We start from the raw sequence: 27,228 nt of genomic DNA, 5'->3' as shown, positions 1-27,228 counted from the left end.
ATTGTCAGCCTTCCTGCTCCTCTGATGCTCCTTGGCCTGCTGTGTTCATCCAGCTCTACACCTTGTTATCTCAAATTCTCCAGCATCTGCAGTTCCTGCTATCTCTCTCTCCCTCATATATGCCACTTTTTTATTCTCTATAACCCTAATATCTCTCATGTTCTCTCATAGCTCCCATTCCCTCTCATATGTCTCATGTTCCCTCAGATCATCCAAATCCCAGGCCGTCAGATCTCCCACATTCTCTCATCTTTCCTGTGCTGACTCTATGACCCCTCAGTGATTACAGTGTGCTTATCCTGATGTTGTAACCATTGCAGATCGGTGGATTCACACCATAATGTTGGTTACACAAAGGGTTTTGCCTCTATTTGTGCACAGGAAGACTCATATTCCTGCCTGCAACACACAGATTCACATTCACACACACAGACAATCATGTAAACTCGCTACATGCTCATGGACTCACATCCATATATACATAATGACACAGTTACACCTTGGGATATAGTTAAATGAACAGACAGTCACACAGAGAGTTATTTTTCCCTAAATTTATAGAACCTGAAGCTATTTGAGTGGCACGGTGGTTCAGCGGTTAGCACTGCGGCCTCACAGCGCCAGGGACCCGGGTTTGATTCCACTGTCAGGTGACTGTCTGTGTGGAGTTTGCACATTCTCCCCGTGTCTGCATGGGTTTCCTCCGGGTGCTCTGGTTTCCTCCCGCAGTCCAAAGATGTGCAGGTTAGGTGGATTGGCCTTGCTAAATTACCCATACTGTTCAGGGATGTGTAGATTAGATGGGTTACAGGGGGATGGGCCTGGGTGCAATACTCTGAGGGTTAGTGTGGACTTGTTGGGCAGAAGGGCCTGTTTCCACACTCAGCACTACCTTCTGTTCTCTTATTCTGGATGCTATCTGTTTGTTGGAACAATGTCATACTTTGTCAGTCTCTGTGCTTATGCATATCACTGAGCCAGTCATGTGTGATTGTATAGAAGAACAGAAGACGTCAAAGATACGCCGCCTCTTGCTCCCCAGAGGAGCTCGAACAGTTCATCCACTTCACCAACACCTTCCACCCCAACCTTCAGTTCACCTGGGCCATCTCCAGCACATCCCTCACCTTTCTGGACCTCTCAGTCTCCATCTCAGGCAACCAGCTTGTAACTGATATCCATTTCAAGCCCACTGACTCCCACAGCTACCTAGAATACACCTCCTCCCACCCACCCTTCTGCAAAAATTCCATCCCCTATTCCCAATTCCTCCACCTCCGCCGCATCTGCTCCCACGATGAGGCATTCCACTCCCACACATCCCAGATGTCCAGGTTCTTCAAGGACCGCAACTTTCCCCCCACAGTAGTCGAGAATGCCCTTGCCCGCGTCTCCCGCATTTCCTGCAACACATCCCTCAAACCCCGCCCCCGCCACAACCGCCCAAAGAAGATCCCCCTCGTTCTCACACACCACCCCACCAACCTCCGGACACAACGCATCATCCTCCGACATTCCGTCATCTACAATCCGACCCCACCACCCAAGACATTTTTCCATCCCCACCCTTGTCTGCTTTCTGGAGAGACCACTCTCTCCGTGACTCCCTTGTTCGCTCCACACTGCCCTCCAACCCCACCACACCCGGCACCTTCCCCTGCAACCGCAGGAAATGCTACACTTGCCCCCACACCTCCTCCCTCACCCCTACCCCAAGCCCCAAGATGACTTTCCATATTAAGCAGAGGTTCACCTGCACATCTGCCAACATGGTATACTGTATCCATTGTACCCGGTGTGGCTTCCTCTACATTGGGGAAACCAAGTGGAGGCTTGGGGACCGCTTTGCAGAACACTTCCGCTCGGTTCGCAATAAACAACTGCACCTCCCAGTCGCGAACCATTTCCACTCCCCCTCCCATTCTTCAGATAACATGTCCATCATGGGCCTCCTGCAGTGCCACAATGATGCCACCCGAAGGTTGCAGGAACAGCAACTCATATTCCACTTGGGAACCCTGCAGCCCAATGGTATCAATGTGGACTTCACCAGCTTCAAAATCTCCCCTTCCCCCACCGCATCCCAAAACCAGCCCAGTTCGTCCCCTCCCCCCACTGCACCACACAACCAGCCCAGCTCTTCCCCTCCACCCACTGCATCCCAAAACCAGTCCAGCCTGTCTCTGCCTCCCTAACTTGTTCTTCCTCTCACCCATCCCTTCCTCCCACCCCAAGCCGCACCTCCATCTCCTACCTACTAACCTCATCCCACCTCCTTGACCTGTCCATCTTCCCTGGACTGACCTATCCCTTCCCTGCCTCCCCACCTATACTCTCCTCGCCACCTATCTTCTTTTCTCTCCATCTTCGGTCCGCCTCCCCCTCTCTCCCTATTTATTCCAGAACCCTCACCCCATCCCCCTCTCTGATGAAGGGTCTAGGCCCGAAACGTCAGCTTTTGTGCTCCTGAGATGCTGCTTGGCCTGCTGTGTTCATCCAGCCTCACATTTTATTATCTTGAATTCTCCAGCGTCTGCAGTTCCCATTATCTCTGATACCTCACCAGGAAGGTAGTGGTTCAGTTTCATTCTACCTTTAAGTTTCTTCCTGTTTGGGCTCATCTGTCAGACAGTTTTGCACATTCCAGGGTGAAAATAACACAGGCATTAACCTGAAGATGTGGAAAATTTACCCAGTTGTGCCCTGTGCAGAAAAGGTAGTATAAATTCAATATGGCCAATTTCAATGTATTTTTCTCCTCTTAAGCATTGAGAAATTGATGGAAATGTTGGCTGACTCTGCTGTGAAGCAGCAGTGGTAAAGCGATAACTGACAGTTTGGATACAGTTGGGGCCACTCAGCTCCTGACCTCATTACAGCTCTTGAAATGTTAGGCTTTAACTAGTGTCCACACTTGTTCGATGACTTGTGAAAACAAGACATTGCTCAGACTCAGTCTGGAGTCACATTTGGGTCAGTCCAATGAAACATACCGATTTCCTTCCTGAAACCAGCTGCAAGTAATTCAATTTCTCAGTATTTACAGTGCAAATTTCAGGTAGTGCTTTAATCACAAGGTTTACAGTTCTTCTCAGGTAGCAGTAATCCCTGAGTCACCAGTTCAGTGGTAGCTGTGTGTCCTGGACATGGGGGTGTTTTCTTCTGCTCCTGCAGTAAGTTAAAAGTAAACTTATTTAAAGTCTAAGAACACTGTTTTTGTTTACTTCAACACATAAAAACGTTAAATCAGTTATCGGTCCAACTTCTTCACATGAATTTTGTTTGATTTTTTATATCGAAGAATTAAGCTGAGCTCTTTTCCCTTTCAGATGTGAACCACATATTTGTCAAGGTTATATTTTAAGAAGGAGTAGTGTTTGCCACATGTAACATTAATAAACATATTCACTATGGACCATACTGCAATACAGGTGTTTTAATACAGCATTTCAAATCATCTCAATGCTACACCTTTTCCTTTATTTTTTAAAATTTACATTATTTTCAAAAGATCATTTACTGCAATTGAGAAAGGAAAATTGGCAATATGTTTTTCTAGTATTAAATGCATGTATATAAGATTAATTGTTTGCACTTTGAACCCTTTGCCTCAAGGATTTGATTTTCCTTTTAAACACTTAATGGAGAGGATAGTTTATGAGGGATAATTCTTGTAATCTGTACATCCCTAGAATCAAACATCTCTGTTTCTACTAAGCTCAATAGTTACTCTGGCTTTTCCGATGCGCCAAGCAAATAGCAAAATCGAAGAGAATTTTCCATGGGCACTACTTTTATGAAAGATTCAGGGCACAGTTGCCTGTCAAACTTTTAATTTCTATTAAAGTCTAATACTTACAGTATATTGATGCTGATCAGAATCTCCGAGACTCGTATTTGCAGGAGGAGTTCCAGTTGGCTGTTTTTTCCAGTTGATGTCTGTTGATGTGAATGCACAAATCAGTTATATCAATGAAAAAGATTAACTAAACAAAGGTTTTCATTAAATTTGGATCGGTCCAAATGGGTTTTCCTCATTACAATATCGGTTGGAGTTTATAAAAATGGGAAGAACTGTGGATGCTGGAAATGAAATACAAAAGTGGAAGTTGCTGTGAGAAACTCAACAGCATCTGTGGAGAGAAAGCAGACTTTCAGGTCCAGAGGCCCTTCCTTAAAACTGGTGGGGTCGGTCAGCTCAGTTGGCTGCACAGTGGTGCCAACAGCATGGGTTTGAATCCCATGCAGGCGGAGATTACCCTCAACCTCCTCTCAACCTCTCCCCTCACCTGAGGGATGGATCCCTCAGTTTAAACCACCAGCAGGCATCTCTCTCTCATGATAGCGCAGAAGGGCAATGGTGACTTCACTTGATCTGTTTAATGCAGGGTGTCATTACTGTCATGCAGTTAAGGTAAACTCATCGATTACACAGAAAACTACCAGTAATAAAAGGGAGAGAGTACTACGGTTCACAAAATACCACCAGTGAATGCAGAATGACTGAAGAGCCTTGACCAATATTCTCCAATTCAGTGTTCCTGATACAAACTAGGCAACTTCAGTAAATGCCAAATCTATTTCTAATCAATTAGTTGGAAGGTTATGGGCCATGGTGGCTCGGTGCTGAGCAGTGCTACCTCACAGTGCCAGGGACAAGGGTTCAATTCTGGCCTCGGGTGACTGTGCACAGTTTGCACATTCTCCCTGCGTTTGCGTGGGGTTCCTCTGGATGCTCCACTTTCCTCCCAGAGCCCAAAGATGTGCAGCTTAGGTGGATTAACCATGGGAGATCAGGGTTATGGGGATAACAGGGTGTGGGAGGGATGCTCTTCAAACAGTTGGTGTGAACTCAATGGGCTGAATGGCCTGTTTCTGCATCGTAGGGATCCTGTGAGGAGTTTGGGATGTCTCAATCTGTACTGCAGATGGTCAGCAGAGAATGAAGAGGAAAATCCAGTCAAAGCTTCGGCTCACAACAATATATGCCCATTAGCAGTAGATCTGAAGCAACTTTGCCCACCATTACTTACATATTTCATAGGCCACAAAGTTTGCAACAAGAATAAGCAATGTTATCCCCACAGTCAGCATTATAGTTGATCGCAGGCTGGTTGCTGAGTCACAATCGCTATCTGTGAATAGAGATCATGTCAATAATTGAATTGAATCATGACAATTAAAAACTTCACTGCAGACAATCATAATGTGTTATAGCCAGCCGCATTAAGTGGAATCACAAGAATCCCTACCGCATGGGAGCAGGCATTCAGCTCATACTGACCCTTTGAAGAGCAGCCCACCCACCACCCTATCTGTATTTCCCATGGCTAAACCACGTAACCAGCGCTTCCCACAGACAACGGGCAATTTAGCATTGCCAACCCACCTAACTGGCATACTTTGGAACATGGGAGGAAACCCATGCAGACAGGGGGAGAATGTGCAAATGCCACTCAGACGGTCACCCAAGTGCAGAATTGAACCCGGGTCCTTGGCGCTGGGGGGCAGCCACCGAACCACCATGCTGCCCTCAAGTAGAGTGCGACTTGGAGGAAGTGTTGGGTTTAATCAGTTAAAGGATAATCGAAAGGATGTTCTATTTTATTCCAGATTAGATTATAATGTGGGATGAAAATTACTGAAGAACCTAAAGGCCATCAGGCATCAAGGAATGGACAGGTGGAAATCACAGATGAGAAAGTTTGCAGACATTCCAAGGAGATGGATAGAACAAATATATAAAAGATTTTTCAGATGAGATGGGTTTGCAGTATAGAAAAGTCAGTCAAAAATGAAAGTAAAGGTCAGAAGAACTTATTTACAAAGGGTTTGGAAGCATGGAAATATTTCGTCACAGGGTGAGATAGGAATCATTGCATCTGGGTGGAAAAACTGGGTAACTGTGAGAAATGGCCACATAGAGAAAGGGCAATAGATTTGAAGCATCTGAACAAAGGGCAGATGGCACTGTAAGCTTAGGAGTTCAATGGGTTTCAATGAAATCCGGCCAAAATAACTCAGCAGTGAGCTCTCCTAATGATCCAACTCCTGATGGGATGTTACTTTCAGAATTCATTGATTAATTTTGTCAGGCAGCACTCACCAGTTTGTTTCATTACTTCTCCGATGAGGATACTCGGCCCAAACACAGCGATGACAGGAGCTGCGACATTCAGGATAACACGGCAAACTGGGAACAGGTGAAAGAAGAAGAGATTTGCTGAGAGAGAGAGAAAAACACACACGAACCCTATCCGCCTTTAACTGTGCTCCTGAGTAACGCAACTGGTCAAGGAAATACAGTGGAGAATTTGCTGCTGTCCTGGCGATGATTGGTTCATTTAAGTGTGTGAGTTCAATAAAATCTAGCAGGAAGGAACAACGGAGCCCATATGATAAATCATGCAGCCTCCTTCCCATAGATGTGTGCTATTCACCAGCTCTTCTGTTGTACTTACATTCCCAGGGGATCAAGCAATTGCAAAAAGAGGAACATTGAATCCAAAGGCATAATCTCAAGCCCTGCTCCAGAAACGGAACATGTAATCTAAGCATTTCAGTGCAGTACTGCAGGAATGCTGTACCATCACAGATGCTGTCCCTAGGATCAGATGATTGACTGGAATGCTTTGCTTCCACTCATTTGAACAGCTTTCCTTTACGAAGATCAGGTGAACTTGCTGCTATCCTGGCTAATATTAACCCCTCAAATATAACTCAGGCCATGTTTGGAGTCATACAGCAAGGAAACAGGCCCTTTGGTCCAACTCATCCGTGCCGACCAGGCTGCCAGATTAAACTCATCCCATTTGCCTATGTTTGGCCCACACCTCTGAACCGTTCCTACTCATATACCCATTCAGATGCTTTTTAAAGATTGTAATTGTACCAGCCTCCACTACCTCTGGCAGCTCATTCCACATACACACCACCCTGTACTCTAAAATGTTGCCACTAAGGTCCCTTTTGAATCTTTCCCCTCTCACCTTAAACCTGTGCCCTCTAGCTTTGAGCATCCCTACCATGGGCAAAAGACCTTTCCTATTCATCTTATTAATGGGCCTCATGATTTTATAATCCTCTATAAACTCACCTCTCAATCTCCAATGCTCCAGGGAGATAAATCCTAGCGTATCCAAAATCTCCTTACAGCTCAAGTCGCAGTAACATCCTTCTAAATCTGCTATACACTCTTTTCAATTCAATAATGCTTTTCCTATAGCAGGGCAACCAGAGCTGGATGTAGTACTTGAAAAGTGGCCTCATTAACGTCCTGTATAATCACAACATGACGTCCCAACTCCCAAATCCAATGCCCTGACCAATGAAAGCATGCCAAATGCCATCTTCACCGCCCTATCTGCATGTAATGCCACTTTCAAGGAACTATATACAAGGCTTGTCGGGCCAGTCGTACATATGGTTTGTACGTGGAATTAACTTCCTGAGGAAGTGGTGAACGTGGGCACAGTTACAAAGTTTAAAAAACACTTAGATTAATACAAAAATAGGAAAGGTTTGGAGTGATGTGGGCCAGGAGCAGGCAGGTGGGATCAATTTAGTTTGGGATTATGTTAGGCATGGACTCGTTGGACTGAAGGGTCTGCTTCTGTGCTGTATGACTCTGTGATTGAATAGCTTACAACTGCTATGGACTTATTATAGCAATAATTGACAGCAATGATATGCGGGGACATGGGGAAAATTGGCAGGAAATAATATAGTCAGGTTAGATAATAGATCTGGAGCAGGTATGATGGGCTGAATACCCACCTCTGAAGTGTAATAATTCTCTGATTCTGTGATGATGAACCCCATACCTTAACTCCAGATTTCTATTCTGTTCTTACTTCACTTGCTGGGGCAGCATGGTGGCTCAGTGGTTAGCACTACTGCCTCACAGTGCCAGGGACCAGGGTTCAACTTCACCCTTGGGCAACTATCTGCATGGAGTTTGCATATTCTCCCTGCAACTGCATTGGTTTCCTTCGGGTGCTACAGTTACCTCCCACAGTCCAAAGATGTGCAGGTCAGTTGAATTAGCCATGTTAAATTGCCCATAGTATCCAGGGATGTGCAGGCTAGGTGGGTTAGCCATGGGAAATGTGGGGTTACAGGGATAAGGTGGGATGCTCGTCGGAGACTCAGTCTGGACTCGACGGGCTAAATGGCCCCCCTCCAAACAGTACGGTTTCCATGATTCTGCTAGCCTATTTATCACAATCAGCATTGAGTTCACACAGATGGAGACCTCTTTCAGCAATAGGTCATCCAGGAGCTGTCGATGTACAAATTCCATCCATTGCTTTGGACTCTCTGTGATGAATCTCCAACCGTGGGAGCACCTGCATGTTGGAAACAGGTGTTCGAGCCAGAAGCAGAGTCAATCCTTCAGAAGCAATGGATTTAGCAGCCTGTTTCTCAAAGATAGACCGCCACAGGTTGACCTGACTAATGACAGGAAGGGCTTCCCAACTTCTCGGAGGCACTCTGGCAGATTAACATCCCCGGCTTGCCGCTCCTGCATGTTGGCTGGTCCCAAATGTGACAAAGTTGAGTGGAGTATTCATGAATTGGAAGGTCGGAAATTAGAATTTGTTGGTAAAAATGATGGTGAAGAAAAAAGAGAGTGTCATGGCCCCTTTAAGAGTCAGTGCTTTGTCTGTGCTTGGAAGTTTATAAAAACATGTGCAGAGAGTGGCCAAATGGAAACAATTTGTTCAGAACAGCCAAGCAGCAGTTTCTTCCAAGACAACAAGTTTGAATTTGGCCAATTAATTTAAAAGAAGCACCTAGATACAGAAAGCCAATTGAATTTAAATCTGATGGCGTCGACAACATGAAACCAATCATATTATAAGAATTTGATTATGTCATTGTGGATATATTAGACAAGGGCATTTGGAAAATTGGGGAGAGCTAACAGCCATCTGAAAGAGAGAGCCATTGGCCAACTGCCAGAGTTAGCACTATTCAGTGCTCAGAGAAAGCCCATCTAATTAATCAAGTGTACCATAGTATTTTAGCTCAAAGTCCTCATTAACTAAATTATAGAGATAAAACATCCCTAACAGGAGAATTAGTGGAAGAAAAGTGATTGTGAAGAGGCCAGAGAAGACAGAAAATTCCAGAAGACAGTCTGTGCGCAATTGGAGAAATTGTGTTCTAATTTATTGCTTCTTTTTCATTGGTTTTCTTTTAGTGGGACTTGTCTGTATTTGAACAGCATTCCAGTAGAATGTAGACCAGTCAGGGAGTAGTTAGTAGTCTGACAGGGAATTGTCGGTTTGTTCGTAATTTTGTTAATTTGTTCACTGTTGGGAAATAAATTGTTTCTTGTTACTTGTACAGTGGAGATGAGGGATTTTCTTTGTTCTAACAGATTACGAGAGGAAAGACAAGCTTCTCTAGCAGTTTTTGGGGGTTGGGGTTTATTAGAGGGGAGCCCCTACTCCTATCGTAACAGATCGGGGCTTGTGTTTTAGTTTGATTATCAGAGCGGTTCGGCCATTTCCTCCATCGTAACGCAACCCTAATGTAAACTGAGCAAGCGACAGCATGAACTGCAGCTCTCCTGCCCCATTTCGCTCACAAGCAAAACAATGGTAACTTAAAAATGGGTGGGGAGCCAGAAGTAAAGTTTGTGACAGCTCACTGTCTCAGTCATGCGGTGACTAAAATGATCTGCTCGGAGACACAGCCACCAACATGTCTACTGACTTTGGGAGGGACAGCAGCCAACTGCATAATGATGATACGTCTCAAAGGAGAAGCATTCAAGTCACCGGGCATGAGGTGTAGTGTTGTAACAAAGAACAGTTCAGAACAGTACAGGACCTTCGGCCCACGATGTTGTGCCAACCTATTGTCCTACTAAGATCCAACTATCCTGCATATGCTACATTTTACAATCTTCCACGTACCTATCCAAGAGTCTCTTAAAAGTCTCTAAAGTTTCTGGCTCCACTATCACTGCTGGCAGCTCATTCCACATACCCACCACTCTCCCCCATACCTTCCTCCAATCACCTTAAGATTATGATCCCTTGTAACAGTCATTTCCCCCCAGGTAAAAGTCTCTGGCTATCCACTCTATCTATGCCTCTCATCATCTTGTGCACCTCTATCAAGTTACCTCTCCATCCTTCTTCCCTCCAATGGAAAAAGCCCTAGCTTCCTCAACTTTTCCCCATTAGACCTGCCCTCCAGTCCAGGCAACTTCCTGGTAAATCTCCTCTGCACCCTCTCTAAAGCTTCCACATTTTTCTTGTAATGAGGATATAATGTTGTGGGTTAAAATTAACAGGACTGTCTAAATAGAGCGGAGATTGACAGCATTGACAATGGTAAGGCTCTTACCATTGGGAAAGGTTTGGATAAGAGTGAGATTAACACCAACAACTGTCAACTTACACTTGTTTGAGATGATCTTGTCTAATATGGGTTTGTCACGGATGAAACGATAATTTGAAAGTACTACTGTGAGATGGAGAAGCCAAGACATTGACAGAACAAAACTGATTCCAGCATTCCCTATTAAAAGATCAAAAAAAATGAACAAACTTACACATAGTCATAGGTTAATAAAGGGATAAAATGAAAACTGGATGTACCTTCGGGAAATTATTAACTTACAGACCCATACATTTTTACAGGAAAGAATACAATCACTAATAAATACATGGCTGCCAGGCCACATGTAGTTTTTGTGGACTGGGGTGAAATGGTTTTCTACATGTTCTCGCTTGAAACCCGTCCTCAGTTTTTTTGAAGGGGCTGCCCCCTGAGTTTGGCACCATGCTCCTGATCCACACGCACCACGTGTAGGTAGACTGTGGGGAGATTGGCAGGTCAAAGATCAAAGTGTAAATGTGGACCCAGTTCAGGCAGTGGGCTATGGAGAGGATCACTATACTGGACTGACTGCCCCCACTTTGCTGTTTACATGTCCATGCTCATGAGTCCATGAAGAGGAAGCATGAGGAGCTTTTCAAGACCAGTGGGCTCCATGGTGGGCTGACCCCTGATACCCCTGATATCGATTTACTAAGCTTCCAGTTCGCCCATTCTAAATTCCCTTTCACTGTTAGTTAGTGCTTCTGTTACAGTGCCCGATCAGTGGCTGTTTAACTTGACCTCAAGTTTTGAAGGAGGAGAAGGACGTCACTTGGCCCATTAGGTTCGTGAAGGTATGTTGCGAGAGTAATGCTAAGCCTAATCACAAGACTCTGTTCTCTTCTTGAAAAGATGCAATGGTCCCTGTCTTAAGAAGACGATGATGCCATTCTCCTAATTGGGATGTGGCAGTTTCAAAAAGGCAAATCCATACAACCTTCTCATGGGAAATAAATGCTTTACAATAGAACACTTACCAGCATATCCTATTATGTGCACAATTTGGATTGTGTTTGCAATCAATTGACTCAGTGTAGGCAGTGTATCGGGCATGTCTAGGCAAACTGTGAACAAAGAAGAAGATGTCAGAGAGCAACATCGAACACACACACACACACACACACACACACACACACACACACACACACACACACACACACACACACACACACACACACACACACAGGGTCAGGGCACAGCCCTGTGAGAGCCCATTCCATTCTCCATCTATTTCAGTTAATGGATGGAAGTTCAGGCAGCCTCCCTCATGGATGTATGGTACAGTCTGCCTGGTATTTAGCAGAAACAGTAACCCAAAGACAGAGGATCTGAGACTGACATTCCACTTCAGAGAGGCAAGCAAATAATCAAAGCCCCCAATTCAGCACAGCACAGACAGAGCATTTCACAAATGAAGGGGCTCTCTTAGGAATGAGGTGTCGAGTCAAGGTCCCTTACTCCATCTCAGTTAAAGGTAAAAGGACCCTGTTTCGTAGGAAGAGCAGGTGATAGTTACTTGGTAGCACAGAACTTGAATGTTCCTAAGAAACAGGGAAGGCAATGGTGCAGATAATAAAATGTGAGGCTGGATGAACACAGCAGGCCAAGCAGCATCTCAGGAGTACAAAAGCTGACGTTTCGGGCCTAGACCCTTCATCAGAGAGGGGGATGGGGAGAGGGAACTGGAATAAATAGGGAGAGAGGGGGAGGCGGACCGAAGATGGAGATTAAAAAAGATAGGTGGAGAGAGTATAGGTGGGGAGGTAGGGAGGGGATCGGTCAGTCCAGGGAAGACGGACAGGTCAAGGAGGTGGGATGAGGTTAGTAGGTAGATGGGGGTGAGGCTTGGGGTGAGAGGAAGGGATGGGTGAGAGGAAGAACCGGTTAGGGAGGCAGAGACAGGTTGGACTGGTTTTGGGATGCAGTGGGTGGGGGGGAAGAGCTGGGCTGGTTGTGTGGTGCAGTGGGGGGAGGGGACAAACTGGGTATCTATCTCCAGCACACACCCACTCACTGTGGCTTTTCCTCATGCTGTCAATTACCTTAAATCATTGGGCACGGGAGCTGGCGTTTCGGGCCTGGACCCTTCGTCGGGGGGGGGATGGGGAGAGGGAGCTGGGGTGGATGGGGGGGGAGGGGGAGGCAGGCCGAGGATGGAGAGTGGGGGGGATGGGTGGAGAGAGTGTGGGTGGGGAAGTAGGGAGGGGATACCCAGTTCGTCCCCTCCCCCCACTGCACCACACAACCAGCCCAGCTCTTCCCCCCCACCCACTGCATCCCAAAACCAGTCCAACCTGTCTCTGCCTCCCTAAACGGTTCTTCCTCTCACCCATCCCTTCCTCCCACCCCAAGCCGCACCCCCATCTACCTACTAACCTCATCCCACCTCCTTGGCCTGTCCGTCTTCCCTGGACTGACCTATCCCCTCCCTACCTCCCCACCTATACTCTCTCCACCTATCTTCTTTACTCTCCATCTTCGGTCCGCCTCCCCCTCTCTCCCTATTTATTCCAGTTCCCTCTCCCCATCCCCCTCTCTGATGAAGGGTCTAGGCCCGAAACGTCAGCTTTTGTGCTCCTGAGATGCTGCTTGGCCTGCTGTGTTCATCCAGCCTCACATTTTATTATCTTGGAATTCTCCAGCATCTGCAGTTCCCATTATCTCTGAGGCAATGGTGTAGTCCTATTATTGCTGGACTGTTAATCCAGAGATCCAGGTAATGTTCTGGGTCTAGAGATCAATTCCCATTGTGACAGATGGTGGAATCTAAATTCAACAAATATCTGGAAGAAAGAGTCTAACTGTTGTAGAAAAAAACAACTGGTTCACTAACACCCTTTAAAGGAAGGAAACTGCCATCCTTACCTGGGTCTGGCCTACATGTAACTCCAGACCCACAGCAATGTGGTTAATTCTTAACTGCCGTCTGGGCAATTAGGGATGGGTAATAAATGCTGGCCTAGCCAGCGACACCCTCATTCCATGAATGAATTTAAAGAAAAGGGACATGCCATTGAGCCATTTCATTCTGCACTCATCAGGACACCTGCAAGAATGCCAAATTTCAAAGGCAGCAACAAGAAGTTGCTTATCTTTCAGTAATGCTGGTGATCGCATGCTGTTCAGATGCAGACTGTACTTCAAGCCAAGAAAAAAATAATGCATGAGCTACGAACCACCTGGTATTGTAAACATGCATTAAAAATGTAAGGAGCATCTTTAGAGAAGTTGCAGCTCTCAATATTATCTACAAATATGGAAGACAATCATTATGGCACCCCATCCCATCCACAAACCACACTCTCATGGTTGTCAGTCAATTTGATGGGGTGCATTGCTGTCAGAAAATTGCCCTCCACTATTTTTCCACTCTCAGCTAGACTTTGTCACTGTTCTTACAATCATCAAATCCCTACAGCATGGTAAGATGACATTCAGCCCATTGCATCAGCACCGACCCTCTGAAGACCAACCCATTCAGTCCCCCCATCCTATATCCTTAACCCCACATTTTCCATGGCTAAACCATTTGCCCTGCACATCCCTGGGCACTTTATGGGTAATTTAGCATGGCCAATTCACCCCAAGCTGCGCAGCTTTTGACTGAGGACGGAAGCCAGAGCGCCCGGAAGAAACCCACGCAGACACTGGGACAACATGCAAACTCTACACAGTCACCCGAGGCAGGAATCAAACCTGTCCAGTGCTAACTTCTGTGCCACCATGCTGGCCTCCAATCCACTTCTGTTTTCTGCTTTTTCGCCAGCTTGGTGTCTTTTCTGTTATCTAATCACTATCGGGCATCAGACGGCCCTTCATCCCCCTGGCAATCGGTCTGGTGGTCACTGAGGAGCATCAGCCCATCACTGCCATTTTTCTTTTACCCACAGCAAGGGAAGGCCCATGATTAGCAGGAAGCCCTGCAGCTTTAGTTGTGAGGGCTGGGCGGGGCACAGGCGGACTACCCTCTCGGGAGGAATTCTGCTCCTGAAAGTCCCTTTTGCCCTCACCCCAGCCTCGCAAATCATCCCCCCACCACCCTGACCTCCCTCACTGGGGTCTGCCCTGGCGATACCCCAGAGTTACCCATCAATCCCAAATCATTAGGGTCCTCTTCTTTGTGGACTGCCTGGAGTTTGGGTTGTGTTCTGGAGTGGAGCTGCCAGTGACTGGATTGGACAGCTGCGCTCTGAGATAAGTGCAGAAGTCTCTCCGAAAGGCAATTCAAGCTGCTCCTGGTGTCAAACCGCTGAGGAACAGCCAGCGATATTGTAGGTAGATTTTCCCAACTTCCCTCACCAAGGCCTGCCTAACTTATCTGGTGACCACTGTGTCCCCTAACACCCAGTCCAGCATTTCTGAAGAACACTGGAAATGCAGTTACTAAGAAATGAGAAAAGTAACAGTGAGTGAACACATGCTACCTTCAGTCAGTATCCAACATAGGCATGCAACGGAAAAGGAAAGGAACGAAAGCTCTGGTGCAAACTTCAACAAACGCCGCATCATCTCTCGAATAAACAGGCACCCTGGAAAAACACACAAATTGATATCAACAAGACTCGAGCAGAGAATGTTCATGCAATCAAAGGGTTGATTCTGAGAATTGAGGTTCAATATTTAACATGACATGGGCATCATTTTTCAAAGTTTTGCAGGATCCGCCAAATTAAGTTCTAAGTTTTGAACCTGCAGCAGAAACAATTTTCATTTACATGTTTTACCGTAATTGCTCACACACAAGATGTCATCCAAACGGGTTGCAACAGCGGTGATCAGTATGGCACCAGCAGTGACCAATGCTGCAACAGATAATGCCAAAACACAATGGTGCAGATGTGTCAGGCCTGAAATAGAAAGTTTACAAGAAAGTCATCGTGTGAGTCAAATCAGATTTTAAAAACACAAACAGGAACTTCTTCCACCTTTTAAAGGTAGTAAACAATCTCTTCAGAGTGTTAAAAAAAGTACACATCCTGCTGCATGAATACAAGACAAACACCAGAGCCCTCCACAAGCTAGCTATCAGTTACAGGCAGCATTAATGTGAGCAAGTGGTTCTGAACATCACTAAACAGGTCTGAGAAGTAGACATTACTGCTTCACATTATGCTATTGTAATGATATTATGTAATGTACAGAGTTGCTGTGCCACCCTCCTGCATGGTCTTGAAACATATCACATTTCTGAAAACAGGTTCAAAGTCCCAACCCCGCAATCCTATCGTACATACTGCCTTCATTCACTGTCCACCTCGCCCATGACTTCAGCCCAACCCAAATACTGACCTTTTAACCCCCTCTCACTTCCAGGCTCGACTATTCCAAACCTTAAAGCATTGGAATTATGAGCAGGAGTGGGCCATTCAGCCCTTTGAACATGCTCTGCTGTTCAATCAGATCACGGTTGATGTGTTTGTGCTCCAAATTCCACAATACCATCCACGCGCAATAACCTTTAATTCTCCTGCCTAACTGGAGCCCATCTATCTTCCGCGTGAAAATATTCAACGACCCTGCCTACCCCACCTTTTCTTCACCCATCTCCCACTGCCTGTCCATCCTAAAGGACAGCCCATCTGAAAATTTGTCAGTTGCATGCGATTCTTTGCCAATTTTCTCTGCCCTGCCACCCCTGTTCTCACTGATTTACATTGGGGAACATCTTACAATGTCTTCAATGTAACATTTTCATCCTGCTATTCAAACCTCTCACTGTGTTTTCCTTTTCAGCCATATGCACACCCCCATGCTCTGGAGTTGCGCCCCGAAATATTTTTGCTTCTCGTTCATTTCCTTTCCTCAAATCCTGCTGTTGAATATTACTCCTCCTAATATGAGTTAGTACAAAATTATTTAGTTGACAGGAAACTAAGCACTTAAGGCTTTGTTTGGGGGTAATAGGAACTGCAGATGCTGGAGAATCTGAGATAACAAGGTGTGGGGCTGGATGAACACAGCAGGCCAAGCAGCATCATAGGAGCAGGAAGGCTGACGTTTCGGGCCCAGACCCTTCTTCAGATGAAGGCCTTTTTGAATAAGGGTCCAGACCCAAAACGTTAGCTTTCCTGCTCCTATGATGCTGCTTGGCCTGCTGTGTTCATCCGGCTCTACACCTTGTTATCTTGGCTTTGTTTGGCACTGGCTCTGAGCTGTTAGCGGGTGGTTTGAATTGGCATTAGGAGCACAGTATTGACATTTGCTGTTGGCACAAAACTAGGCTGACATGAGTAAATAGCAAGCCAAATCAGTATAGACTTCTGGAGGATGGAAACAATCGAGTGGGATGGAAGACTGGTAGAACTTCATTGCAAACGCTCGAAGGTGATTCGATTTGGAAGGACAAGCATTTACACTCCTTTGTAAATCACTGGGACACAGACTTGATCAGATGTTGTGGATAATTGGGACTTTCCTTTCACCACTAGATCTGCCTGGGCCACACAGGGTGCCAATAGGATATGCTCTCATCTCACTATTCCAAAACCACTCAGGAAAGCAAATACCTTCTATCTACAATCTTCTGAAATCCCTCATCATTCCCTCCTGCACTTTCACACCAGATTACAAATTCCCAATGGGTACACTTTTCAATATAATTGCTCTTATTCAAGGCATTATGTGATAGATTGTAAAACCGCACTTGCTTCACACATTTAACGCTGGTATCATATACTTCAGATGCAGTGCAAATTATGTTTCACACTGTCACAAAATTGAACAGAGATTCTACAATCAGAAAAGTAAATTAGAAGGACTTTCATCTGGTGTTTCACGCTTCCCACATCAGGTTAGCTCAGTTGGCTAGACAGGCTGGTTTGGTAATGCCAAGTGTAGGTCCAATTCTTGAACAGGCTGAGATTACCATGAAGATCCTGCCTTCTGAATCTTCCTCCTAGTCTGTGGTGACCCTCATGTTAAACGACAACCTGTCAACACTCTCTCATGAGTCCTCTGGCACTGTGGGGGTGACTTAACTCTTTGTGAAGCTATACAGACTCTACTTGATTAATTCATACATTAATAAAGATTTCATTAAATCCTTTGCAATCGTCACTAAAATTTTCCATGATAGATGTTAAGCTAGCTGGCCTAAAGTTACCTGTTTTTACTCTCTCTCTTTTTGATTAAAGTGATACATTGATAGTTTTTCAAACTGCTTGAATTTTTCCATTATCTTAGAATTATTGGAAGATTCCTACCAGGATATCCACTATTCCTTTAGCATCTGTGCATGCAAACCATTTGGTTCAGCAGATTTATGGGTTATTCGTCCCATTAATTTTCCTAATATGCTCTCTTTAATGTTAATTACTATTTTCATTTCTCCACCCCAGACCACCAAATTTAGCCCCATGAATATTTATTATTTTTGCAAGTAATTTTCATTAATATTCTCCACCATGAAGACAGATGCAAAGTATTTATTTGATTCTGCTATTTATTGGTTTCTCCTGCTTTGTTCTCTAAGGCCACCATGCTCATTCTGGCCTCTCTCTTCCTTTTTAGATAACTAAAGAAGCTCTTGCTGTGAGTTTGTATATTATTTTGTAGCTTATCCTTATAGGTTACTTTCCGCATTCTTTTTAATCACCTTCTGTTGGCTTTTAAAACTCTCCCCAGCTCTGGTTTACCACTAATCTTTGCCACAATGAAAGTTTTTGTTTTTAATTTGATACAATCCTTAACTTGACTGGTTAACCACGGTTTCCCCACTTCCCAGAATGCTTCTTCCAAATAGACCCATCACAAACTATTTTCTTATACATCTGCCATGTTCATCAACCATCTTTTCTGGTAAAATATTCTCCCAGTTCAAAGGTGAAGGTGAAAATACACAAAGGTAAAAATTGAAGGGAAGTGAGATCAGCAAAATATTACTTTGAAAAGATGTCAACAAGTGGCATGACTCACCACGAAGCCTGAGAGAATATGATGCATTCTTCTGGCTAACAGGGTTTTCTACTGTGCAAGTGTAGGTCCCGCAGTCTGATATTTGTGCTTCAGAAATAATCAATGTGCTGTTGGTTTGCACTAACTGATAGTATTGACTACTCGTTAACATCTTGTTGCCTTTCCACCACAGAATAGAGATCTCGCTCCCCCCAGACACCTGGCAAATGAGTTGAACGGCAGTATCCACACAGGTACAATTATTGACAATCGTGGGTTCTGACAGTGGTTCTGAAGAGGTTAAAGAAACGAGAGTTAAGACAGTATTATTACTTTGCATTCTGCTAGTTGTGCTTAATAACTGCTCTGTCTTTCACATGTAGCTCAGTTGGCTTTGAAGTACAGATGAACTACTGATCCTATCACAAAGACTATCTACACCTCCACCTCTGTAACACTGCCCAGCTTTCCCCTTGCTTTGGCCCGGCTGGATGTCAAGCTGCAGACATCGCTTTCTCTCGCTCCACTCTCAACTAACATTCCCCTTGCCAGTCTCCTGCCCTTTCACCCAAAGTTGTTTTTTCATCCTCACATCACTGTTGTGATTGTTCTGCACATCACTTTGAATGGATGCCCTCCCATGCTTTTATGAGCAGGACAAAGATTCATCATTTACCACGGTGAGGTTTGAACCCATATCCTTCGAACATTACACGGACTGTGATATTAACACCACACATGAGGATTTTTACGCTTTTTGCAGCTTCTCTTGAGCACTGACAGAGTTCCAACCTCTTTTTCTTAGCCCAAATGCACTTTGTACTGAACTCATTCGGAACAGTTCCAAGATATATCACACAAACATCACTTGTGAACAGCCTGGTCTGAAATCCCCTAAACTGGATGAATGGTTAACCTCAATCCTAATACTACCCACCTCCTCTGTCTTCATCCATTCCCTTCAAGTATCTGTTTATTGGCAGCGTTGATGGAGGCAGAGGCTGTATTAGTTATAAATGAACTAATTAACAATTACTAATTAAATGAACACAAAGGAGAGGGGGCAGGCAATGAGCCGCGCTTACATCCTGTGGGAGTTTCTGGATTCCAGCGTCCCCCAGGGGAAACATATCCTCAGTAAGGGCTTGGGGTTTTCAGGGATTTCAGATCAGAGATATTGAGCTGGATGTCAAGTTGCAGACACTGGAGTACATCAAAATGAAGGGGAATGTTACCTGGACATTTTATTTCAGGAGGTAGTCGCATGCCAAATGATGGGAATGGCCTTACTCATTCAGTGGTCAGGAACAAGTGAGGCAGGTAAAGGGAGTCCCAGGGGGTAGCAGCACAGGGCCCTTGGCTTTTATAATGGCTCCACAGGTTTGAGGATGAGAGTTAGGGCTGCAGAGTGGATGAGCTGACTGGCCACGGCACCATGCTGCAGGGAGCCATTCAAGTCGAGGGGGTGGTGTAAGGAGTGTCGTGATATAGGGGACAGCTTAGCGAGGCAGTGGGTGGGGGTGCGGTTGGTGCTGACACTCTCCTCCCCAGCAAGTCTGGATCACTGTGTTGGCCATCCAGTGCTAGCATTTGGGACGCTCTAGGCTGGAGAATTTGCAGTGAGGTGGGAAGGATCCAGTATTGTTAGTACTGACGCGCACCAGAGTTAGGAAACAGGTTCTGCCAAGATAATGTGAGACCTTAAATGCCAATTTAAAAAGCAGCATCTTAAAAGTAATAATCTCTGGATTACTGCCTGAGTAACGGTAAGAACAGTTCAGGAAAAGTGCCTGCTAATTCCAGGAAAATTGGGATCCGTACTGCTGGGATGGTTTACATTCTGAAGAGTGTTCACACGGGTATTCTTACAAGCCGGGTGACTAATAAAAGAGAAAAAAGTCAGAACATAGAACATTACTGCGGTGAAGAATGAGGTCTGGAGGCATTCCAGTGCATGACTCATGGGGTGGTATTGGTTCAATCTGAGGCTTGCCATGCCACAGAGGGGGATGAGGTCAAGAACATGGGGCCTTCATAACAAACTCAGGCTGTTAGCATCACTGCGCCCAAAGACAGCTGCCCAGCCAACTGGGCTAACTAACTCCCTACCAATACAGGTCTGTAATGCAGAGCGATGCCAATGGGTGTGGGTTCAATTCTCATACTTAGCTAAGGTCACCGTGAAGATCCCACTTTTTCAACCTTGCCCCTTCCCTGAGAATGTGGTCACCCTCAGGTAAAACTCATCTCTGTCTCAATGAAAGAGCAGCCTCCAGGACTATGGTGAGTAGGAGGGCAACAGGTCATAGGTCACAATTCCCAAGGAATTCCACAATGACGTAAAGATAGATACAGCACGGCAATAGAAGCTGAAGGTCAATTTCTGTCAAATCTTTCTTTCATCTTGATCAATAGTTTTAGTTTAACCTTGAATGAAGAAAAGCAGTATATGTTTGCTTGATGGAACAACCCAGGACAGGATGGAATAATATTTAAAATGAGAGCTGGACCATTTTACACACGAATCATTTAATGATTCCCCCCTCCCAATCCCACCATAGGAAGAATTGTGAAATTGACTGCTGGGGTCAGTTGAAATTTTCCAGACGAGCTCAATAGGTTTCCCGCTGGGTCATGGAGCTGGCAGAAAGGCATGAAGCAGGTCAATGGAAACCAGGCACAGATCTCCCCCTTGGTCCAGGAACTCCCTACCTATGTCCGTGACACCACCCACGCTCTCCACCTCCTCTAGAACTTCCAATTCCCCGGTTCCCAACACCTCATCTTTACTATGGACGTCTGGTCTCGATACACCTGCATTCCAGCTACACATGGCCTAAAGGCCCTCCACTTCGTCCTGTCCCACAGGCCTGACCAGTCCCCCTCCGCTGACACCCTATCCGCTTAGCCGAACTCATGCTCACTCTCAACAACTTCTCTTTTGATTCCTCCCATTTCCTATAGACAAAGGGGGTGGCCATGGGTACCCCCTTGGGCCCAAGCTATGCCTGCCTCTTTATAGGTTACGTGGAATAATCCCTCTTCCGCACCTACGCTGGGCCTAAACCCCACCTCTTCCTCCATTACATTGATGACTGTATTGACGCCGCCTCGTGCTTCCACGAGGAGCTCGAACAGTTCATCCACTTTGCTAACACCTTCCACCCCAACCTTAAGTTCACCTGGACCATCTCTGATACGTCTCTCTCCTTCCTGGACCTCTCTGTCTCCACCTCCGGCACCCACCTGGAAACTGATATCCATTTCAAGACCACTGACTCGCACAGCTACCTAGAATACATCTCCTCCCACCCACCCTCCTGCAAAAATGCCATCCCCTATTCCCAATTCCTTTGCCTCCGCCACATCTGCTCCCAGGGTGAGGCATTCCACTTCCGCACATCCCAGATATCGTCTTTTGTCAAGGATCGCAACTTCATTTCCACAGTGGTCGAGAACGCCGTCGACCACGCCGTCGACCGTGTCTCCCGCATTTCCCTACCTCATCCCTCACACGCCCTCCCCACAATAAGAACCCAAACAGAATCCCCCTCGTTCTCACGTACCATCCCACCAAATTCCGGATCCAACGCATCATCCTCCGACATTTCAGCTATCTGCAATCCGACCCCACCACCAAAGACATTTTTCCATCCCCACCCTTATCTGCTTTCCAGAGGGACTACCCTCTCTGTGACTCCCTTGTCTGCTCCACACACCCCTCCAGCCCCACCACCCCCGGCACTTTTCCCTGCAACTGAAGCAAATGCTACACCTGCCCCTACACCTTCCCCTCACCCCCACCCCAGGCCCTAAGAAGACCTTCCACTTCAAACAGATGTTCACCTGCACATCTGTTAATGTGGTATACTGTATCCGCTGTTCCTGGTGTGGCGTCCTCTACATCGGCGAAACTAAGCAGAGGCTTGGGAACTGCTTTGCGGAACACCTACGGTCAGCTCACAACAAACAACTACACCTCCCAGTCGCGAACCATTTCAACTCGGTCTCCCACTCCTTGGATAACAAGTCCATCCAGGGCCTCCTGCAGTGCCACAATGATGCCACCCAAAAGCTGTAGGTACAGCATCTCATATTTCGCTTGGGAACCCTGCAGCCTAAGGGTATCAATGCGTACTTCACAAGCTTCAACATCTCCCCTCTCCCTTCTGCATTCCAAAAACCAGCCTAGCTAGTCCCCGCCTCCCTAACCATTCATCCCACCTCAAGCCCCACCCCATCTCCTACCCACCAACATCATCCTGCCTCCTTGATCTGTCCATCCTCCCTGGGCTGACCTATCCCCTCTCTAACACCCCACCTACACTCACCTTCACTGGCTCCAACCCCACCTCTTTGACCTGTCTGTCTACTCTCCACCTATCTTCTCCTTCTCCATCTTCTATCAGCCTCCCCCTCGCTCCCTATTTATTTTAGAATCCCCTTATCCTCCCCCATTTCTGAAGAAGGGTCTAGGCCCGAAATGTCAGCTTTCCTGCTCCTCGGCCTGCTGTGTTCATCCAGCTCTATACCGTGATATCACAGATCAACCATGGAATGGTAGATTAGATTAGTGGGGCTGAATTTAAGAAGGGATCAAGGCAAAAGATGAAAAATTATAGGCCGATTAGCCTAACCTCGGTAGTTGGTAAAATTCTAGAATCCATTGTCAAGGATGAGATTTATAAATTCCTGGAAGTGCAGGGTCAGATTAAAACAAGTCAGCATGGTTTTAGTAAGGGGAGGTGGTGCCTGACAAACGTTGGAATTCTTTGAAGAGGTAACAAGTATGTTAGACCAGGGAAACCCAGTAGATGTTATCTATCTAGACTTCCAAAAGGCCTTTGATACAGTGCCTCACGGGAGGCTGCTGAGCAAGGTTAGGGCCCATGGTGTTCGAGGTGAGCACCCATGGTGTTCGAGGCGAGCTACTGGCCTGGATTGAGGATTGGCTGTCTGACAGAAGGCAGAGAGTTGGGATAAAAGGCTCTTTTTCGGAATGGCAACCGGTGACGAGTGGTGTCCCGCAGCGTTCAGTGTTGGGGCCACAGCTGTTCACCTTATATATTAATGATCTGGATGAAGGAACTAGGGGCATTCTGGCGAAGTTTGCCAATGATTCAAAGATAGGTGGACAGGCAGGTAGTACTGAGGAGGTGGGGAAGCTGCAGAAAGATTGAGACAGTTTAGGAGAGTGGTCCAGGAAATGGCTGATGAAATTCAATGTGAGTAAATATGAGGTTTTGCACTTTGGAAAAAAGAATACAGGCATGGACTATTTTCTAAACGGTGAGAAAATTTGCAAATCTGAAGTGCAAAGGGATCTGGGAGTGTTGGTCCAGGATTCTCTAAAGGTTAACTTGCAGGTAGAGTCCGTAATTAAGAAAGTGAATGTAATGTAATGTTTATCTCAAGAGGGTTGGAATATAAAAGCAGTGATGTGCTTCTGAGGCTTTATAAGGCTCTAGTGAGGCCCCATTTGGAATACTGTGTCCAATTTTGGGCCCCACACCTCAGGAAGGACATGCTAGCCCTGGAGCGTGTCCAGTGGAGATTCACACGGATGATCCCTGGAATGGTAGGTTTAACGTATGAAGAACGGCTAAGGATCCTGGGATTGTATTCATTAGAGTTTAGAAGGTTGAGGGGAGATCTAATAGAAACTTACAAGATAATGTATGGTTTAGAAGGGGTGGACGCTAGGAAGTTGTTTCTGTTAGGCGGGGAGACTAGGACCCGTGGGCACAGCCTTAAAATTAGAGGGGGTAAATTTAAAACTGAAATGAGACGACATTTCTTCAGCCAGAGAGTGGTGGGCTTGTGGAATTCATTGCCGCAGAGTGCAGTGGAGGCCGGGACATTGGATGCCTTCAAGGCAGAGATCGACAAATTCTTGATCTCAGAAGGAATCAAGGGCTACAGGGAGAGTGCAGGGAAGTGGTGTTGAAATGCCCATCAGCCATGATTTAAATGGCAGAGTGGACTTGATGGGCTGAATGGCCTTACTTCCACTCCTATGTCTTATGGTCTTATGGAATGAATTCAGCGACAGAATTCTTAGGCTGTAAACTGTTTCACTATTTGAAATGCGCATCATTTTCAAAGTGATAAAGTATTGAAATCACTTACCAATGAGTTTCAGATCCATGCTCCTGTTCCAGGTACCATTCACCGTGATGGTATATACTCCTTGGTCACTCGGTTTCAGATTGCCTACCATTATTGATCCATTGGATGCATTAAAACGTAAACGGGAATGGTAGTGTTTATTTGGTTTCTGTACTGGAGAATTTGGTACGTAATCCAAAATAGTAAGCAGTTTTCCACTGCTGTTTTTGAACGTCCACTCAACCTGACTGTCACTGAGATTCGCTCCATATTCAGGATCCAGTAAAACTGACGAGCCAATGGCAGCCACGACATTGCCCCCTCCAGGTGATTGACATGAAAAACAGAAACAAAAGTAGTCCATCAACATGTGACTGGAATTCGGGATTGCTTTGGCATAGTGGTTGCATCTCTACTTCTGAGCCAGGAGACTCAGGCTCAAATCTCACCTGCTTCCAGAGGTGTGTGTAACAACATCTGAATGTGTCATTTAGAAAATAGTTTTTCAAGGTTCTTTTGCTGCTCCCCTCCAACTGTAATTGGTATTTCCATTGTTCTGCAATTTTCTCTCCATAGATGTTGCCAGATCAGCTACGGATTTCAAACAACCTTTCTTTTTACTACAGAAATGCGGTTAAAGTTGTTCAGAACAAGATTCTCACTTATACAGCACCTATTACGATCTCTGTAAAATCTCTGTCACACCCAGTGAAATCACTAATGTGGTGTGAAACAACCCGGTCGATTTTCACACAGCAAGACCCCACAAAACAAAAATGTGATCCTGACCAACTAACATGTGGTATTGAAGTGGACTTAGCAAAAGATTGAAATGGCTGCAGGCATTTTTTTTACGGAGATGGGAAGGGGAGAGAAAAAAGTGATACAGGGAGAGGAGGGAGAAAGAGCATAAAGTCTGTAGTTCAATAAAATTTACCTTTGAGTTTCATTTCAACGGCAAATTATACTTTGTTTAAAGTAATAGTCTATGTCTCCCAAACACTTTGGAAAGGGGAGTGTGGAGATGGCAAGGGGGAAGCGCCTTGGGGAGGGTGGAGGAGCATTGTAAGGGTAAAGGGCTGAAAGGGGAATGGGGCAGAAGGTGGTGGAAGCACAGGGAGAAGGATGGGGGGGCACGGGGAGAAGGATGGGTGGGCACGGGGAGAAGGATGGGTGGGCATGGGGAGAAGGATGGGGGGGCATGGGGAGAGTGAGGGGGGGGCATGGGGAGAGTGAGGGGGAAGGGACGCGGGGAAGGGGAATGGGGAGATCGAGAGAAGGAGAAGGGGGTCATTGAGATTGAGGAGGGGATGAATGAGCCCCTGTGGGAAAAGAAGAGAGAGTTGGCTGGGAGATTCCTGCAAGTATGAAATAACTCGGGGGGGGGGGGGGGGGAGCCCCATAGAGCCGGGAATGAAGGGTGGGGTGAAGTAGGTTGGAGTTGGGGGAAACAGTGGAACTCTGGACGAAATACAAGAAAAGACAATTTCCATCTGCAAGCCCCAAGGCGACGAAAGAGAAATTTCTCGGTTCTCAACATGTCTCTGCAGAAAGGCTCAGAGAGAGAGAGAGAGAGAGAGAGATCCCGGGGCCGGAGTTACACTCAGGTCGCTCGGGGGAATGGGATCCACTGCCAGAATCCGGCTGGCACTATAGAAGCCCCTTATCCTGCAGACCCTGCCGGAATTCAACGCTCTCGCTCGCTCAGCCAGGTCCTCACCTCCTGCAGCGATCCCCCGGAGGAGAGCGAGCAGCAACACCAGAACGACTCGAAAATGCATCCGTCGCCTCCGTCCGCTTTCTCTCTCTGCGAGAAATAAAACCAAGGCGCCTGAGCTGGGCTGGTGCGGCCCTTGGGGGGGGGGGAAGAGGAGACTGCACTGACTTTTTTCCGCCTTGGTCGCCCACAAAAGGGGCGGAGTGAAAGGCTCAACCCGGAATCAAAAATTAATCATCTCAGGCTAAACTGCCCGATCCTCGCCCCGTTGCATCTCTCTAGGGGAAAAAAATCCCTCTCACCCCTCACCCCCCACCCCCACACCCCAAGGTATTCTTCTGAAATCATTTCATGGTCTCTACTTCCGCATTCCTACACCCCAAAATCTGTAAGTTACTTATCAGCACTCACTGTTCAAAAAAAAGCCCATCTTCTTATCCCCAACCTCCTCTTGCAAAACATGGAGATTTGGTCCCCTCACCAATGGGAGATTTTTTTTACTCTACAGCTATCCCCCCACGATCCTCGTTTTCTCCAATTCTCCAGCCTCCCAAAGTGCGAAAGGATACTGCGATACTTGCCCGTAATCGCGAAGTAAGCGGGAACCACAATTGCACAAAGGCTAGAAAACGAAAGCCACATTATTAGCAGATGCTAAAATGTGAGGCTGGATGAACACAGCATCTGCAGTTCCCATTATCTCTGATACTTATTAGCAGATGCAGCGGAGACAATTGTGAATTAGTTTGCTCAGAGACGCCGTTGCACACTTGGGAAGCATGTGGGGCTTGAGCTGAGGGGTCTCTGCGTTCAGACGTAAGGGCAGGAACACAGATGACGGTCTGTGTGGACTTTTCATATTCTGCCTGTGTCCGTGTGGGTTTCCAAAGGTACAGGTTAGGTGGACTGGCCATGGAAAATGCACGGTTATTGGGTAAGGGGCATATGGGTCTTGGTGAGATGCTCATTGGGGGTCACTTTGGAGTCAATGGGCTGAATGGACTGTTTCCATGCTGTAGGGATTGTATGAGTGATACAGGAGAAATGTGGTGTGATTTATTTTGGTAGTAAATACATGGGCATACAACTTTAAAGGGGAACAGAGAGACTGG

General features: G+C 46.2%; 1 protein-coding gene across 4 annotated transcripts; it reads right to left on the bottom strand.

Annotated features, from left to right (window-relative positions):
- Positions 1-3,029: 3,029 nt before the first annotated feature.
- Positions 3,030-26,662, bottom strand: LOC125446596 (uncharacterized). 4 transcript variants are annotated; one of them, XM_059639539.1, is made up of 12 exons: positions 26,528-26,662; positions 26,120-26,206; positions 24,421-24,735; positions 18,313-18,582; positions 15,123-15,245; positions 14,823-14,927; positions 11,376-11,462; positions 10,417-10,536; positions 6,107-6,193; positions 5,034-5,135; positions 3,860-3,939; positions 3,030-3,168 (listed from the first exon to the last, which is right to left on the bottom strand). In XM_059639539.1, exons 1-12 carry the CDS (start codon positions 26,544-26,546, stop codon positions 3,067-3,069), a joined length of 1,497 nt encoding a protein of 498 aa, XP_059495522.1. In that variant the 5' UTR covers positions 26,547-26,662; the 3' UTR covers positions 3,030-3,066. The 4 variants fall into 4 exon arrangements, with proteins under 4 accessions (XP_059495522.1, XP_059495523.1, XP_059495525.1 ...); XM_059639540.1 differs by having other exon boundaries at positions 24,421-24,720; XM_059639542.1 differs by lacking the exon at positions 26,528-26,662 and adding an exon at positions 24,849-24,990 and having other exon boundaries at positions 24,421-24,720; positions 26,120-26,199.
- Between the last annotated feature and the right edge of the window lie 566 nt (positions 26,663-27,228).

The sequence above is a fragment of the Stegostoma tigrinum genome, chromosome 34 (genome assembly GCF_030684315.1).
Source record: "Stegostoma tigrinum isolate sSteTig4 chromosome 34, sSteTig4.hap1, whole genome shotgun sequence".
Classification (NCBI taxonomy): Eukaryota; Metazoa; Chordata; class Chondrichthyes; order Orectolobiformes; family Stegostomatidae; genus Stegostoma; species Stegostoma tigrinum.
Note: the sequence above shows the minus strand (reverse complement) of the source record. Positions and strands in the feature narration are given on the sequence as shown.

Bases quoted from the DNA above. Each gene is read 5' to 3' on its own strand.
- LOC125446596 (XM_059639539.1), bottom strand. The intron at 10,537-11,375 runs GTAAGTGTTCTA...ATCTTTTAATAG, and splicing joins GCACATAATAGGATATGCTG to GGAATGCTGGAATCAGTTTT. The intron at 3,169-3,859 runs GTAAGTATTAGA...AACTTACTGCAG, and splicing joins CTGATCAGCATCAATATACT to GAGCAGAAGAAAACACCCCC.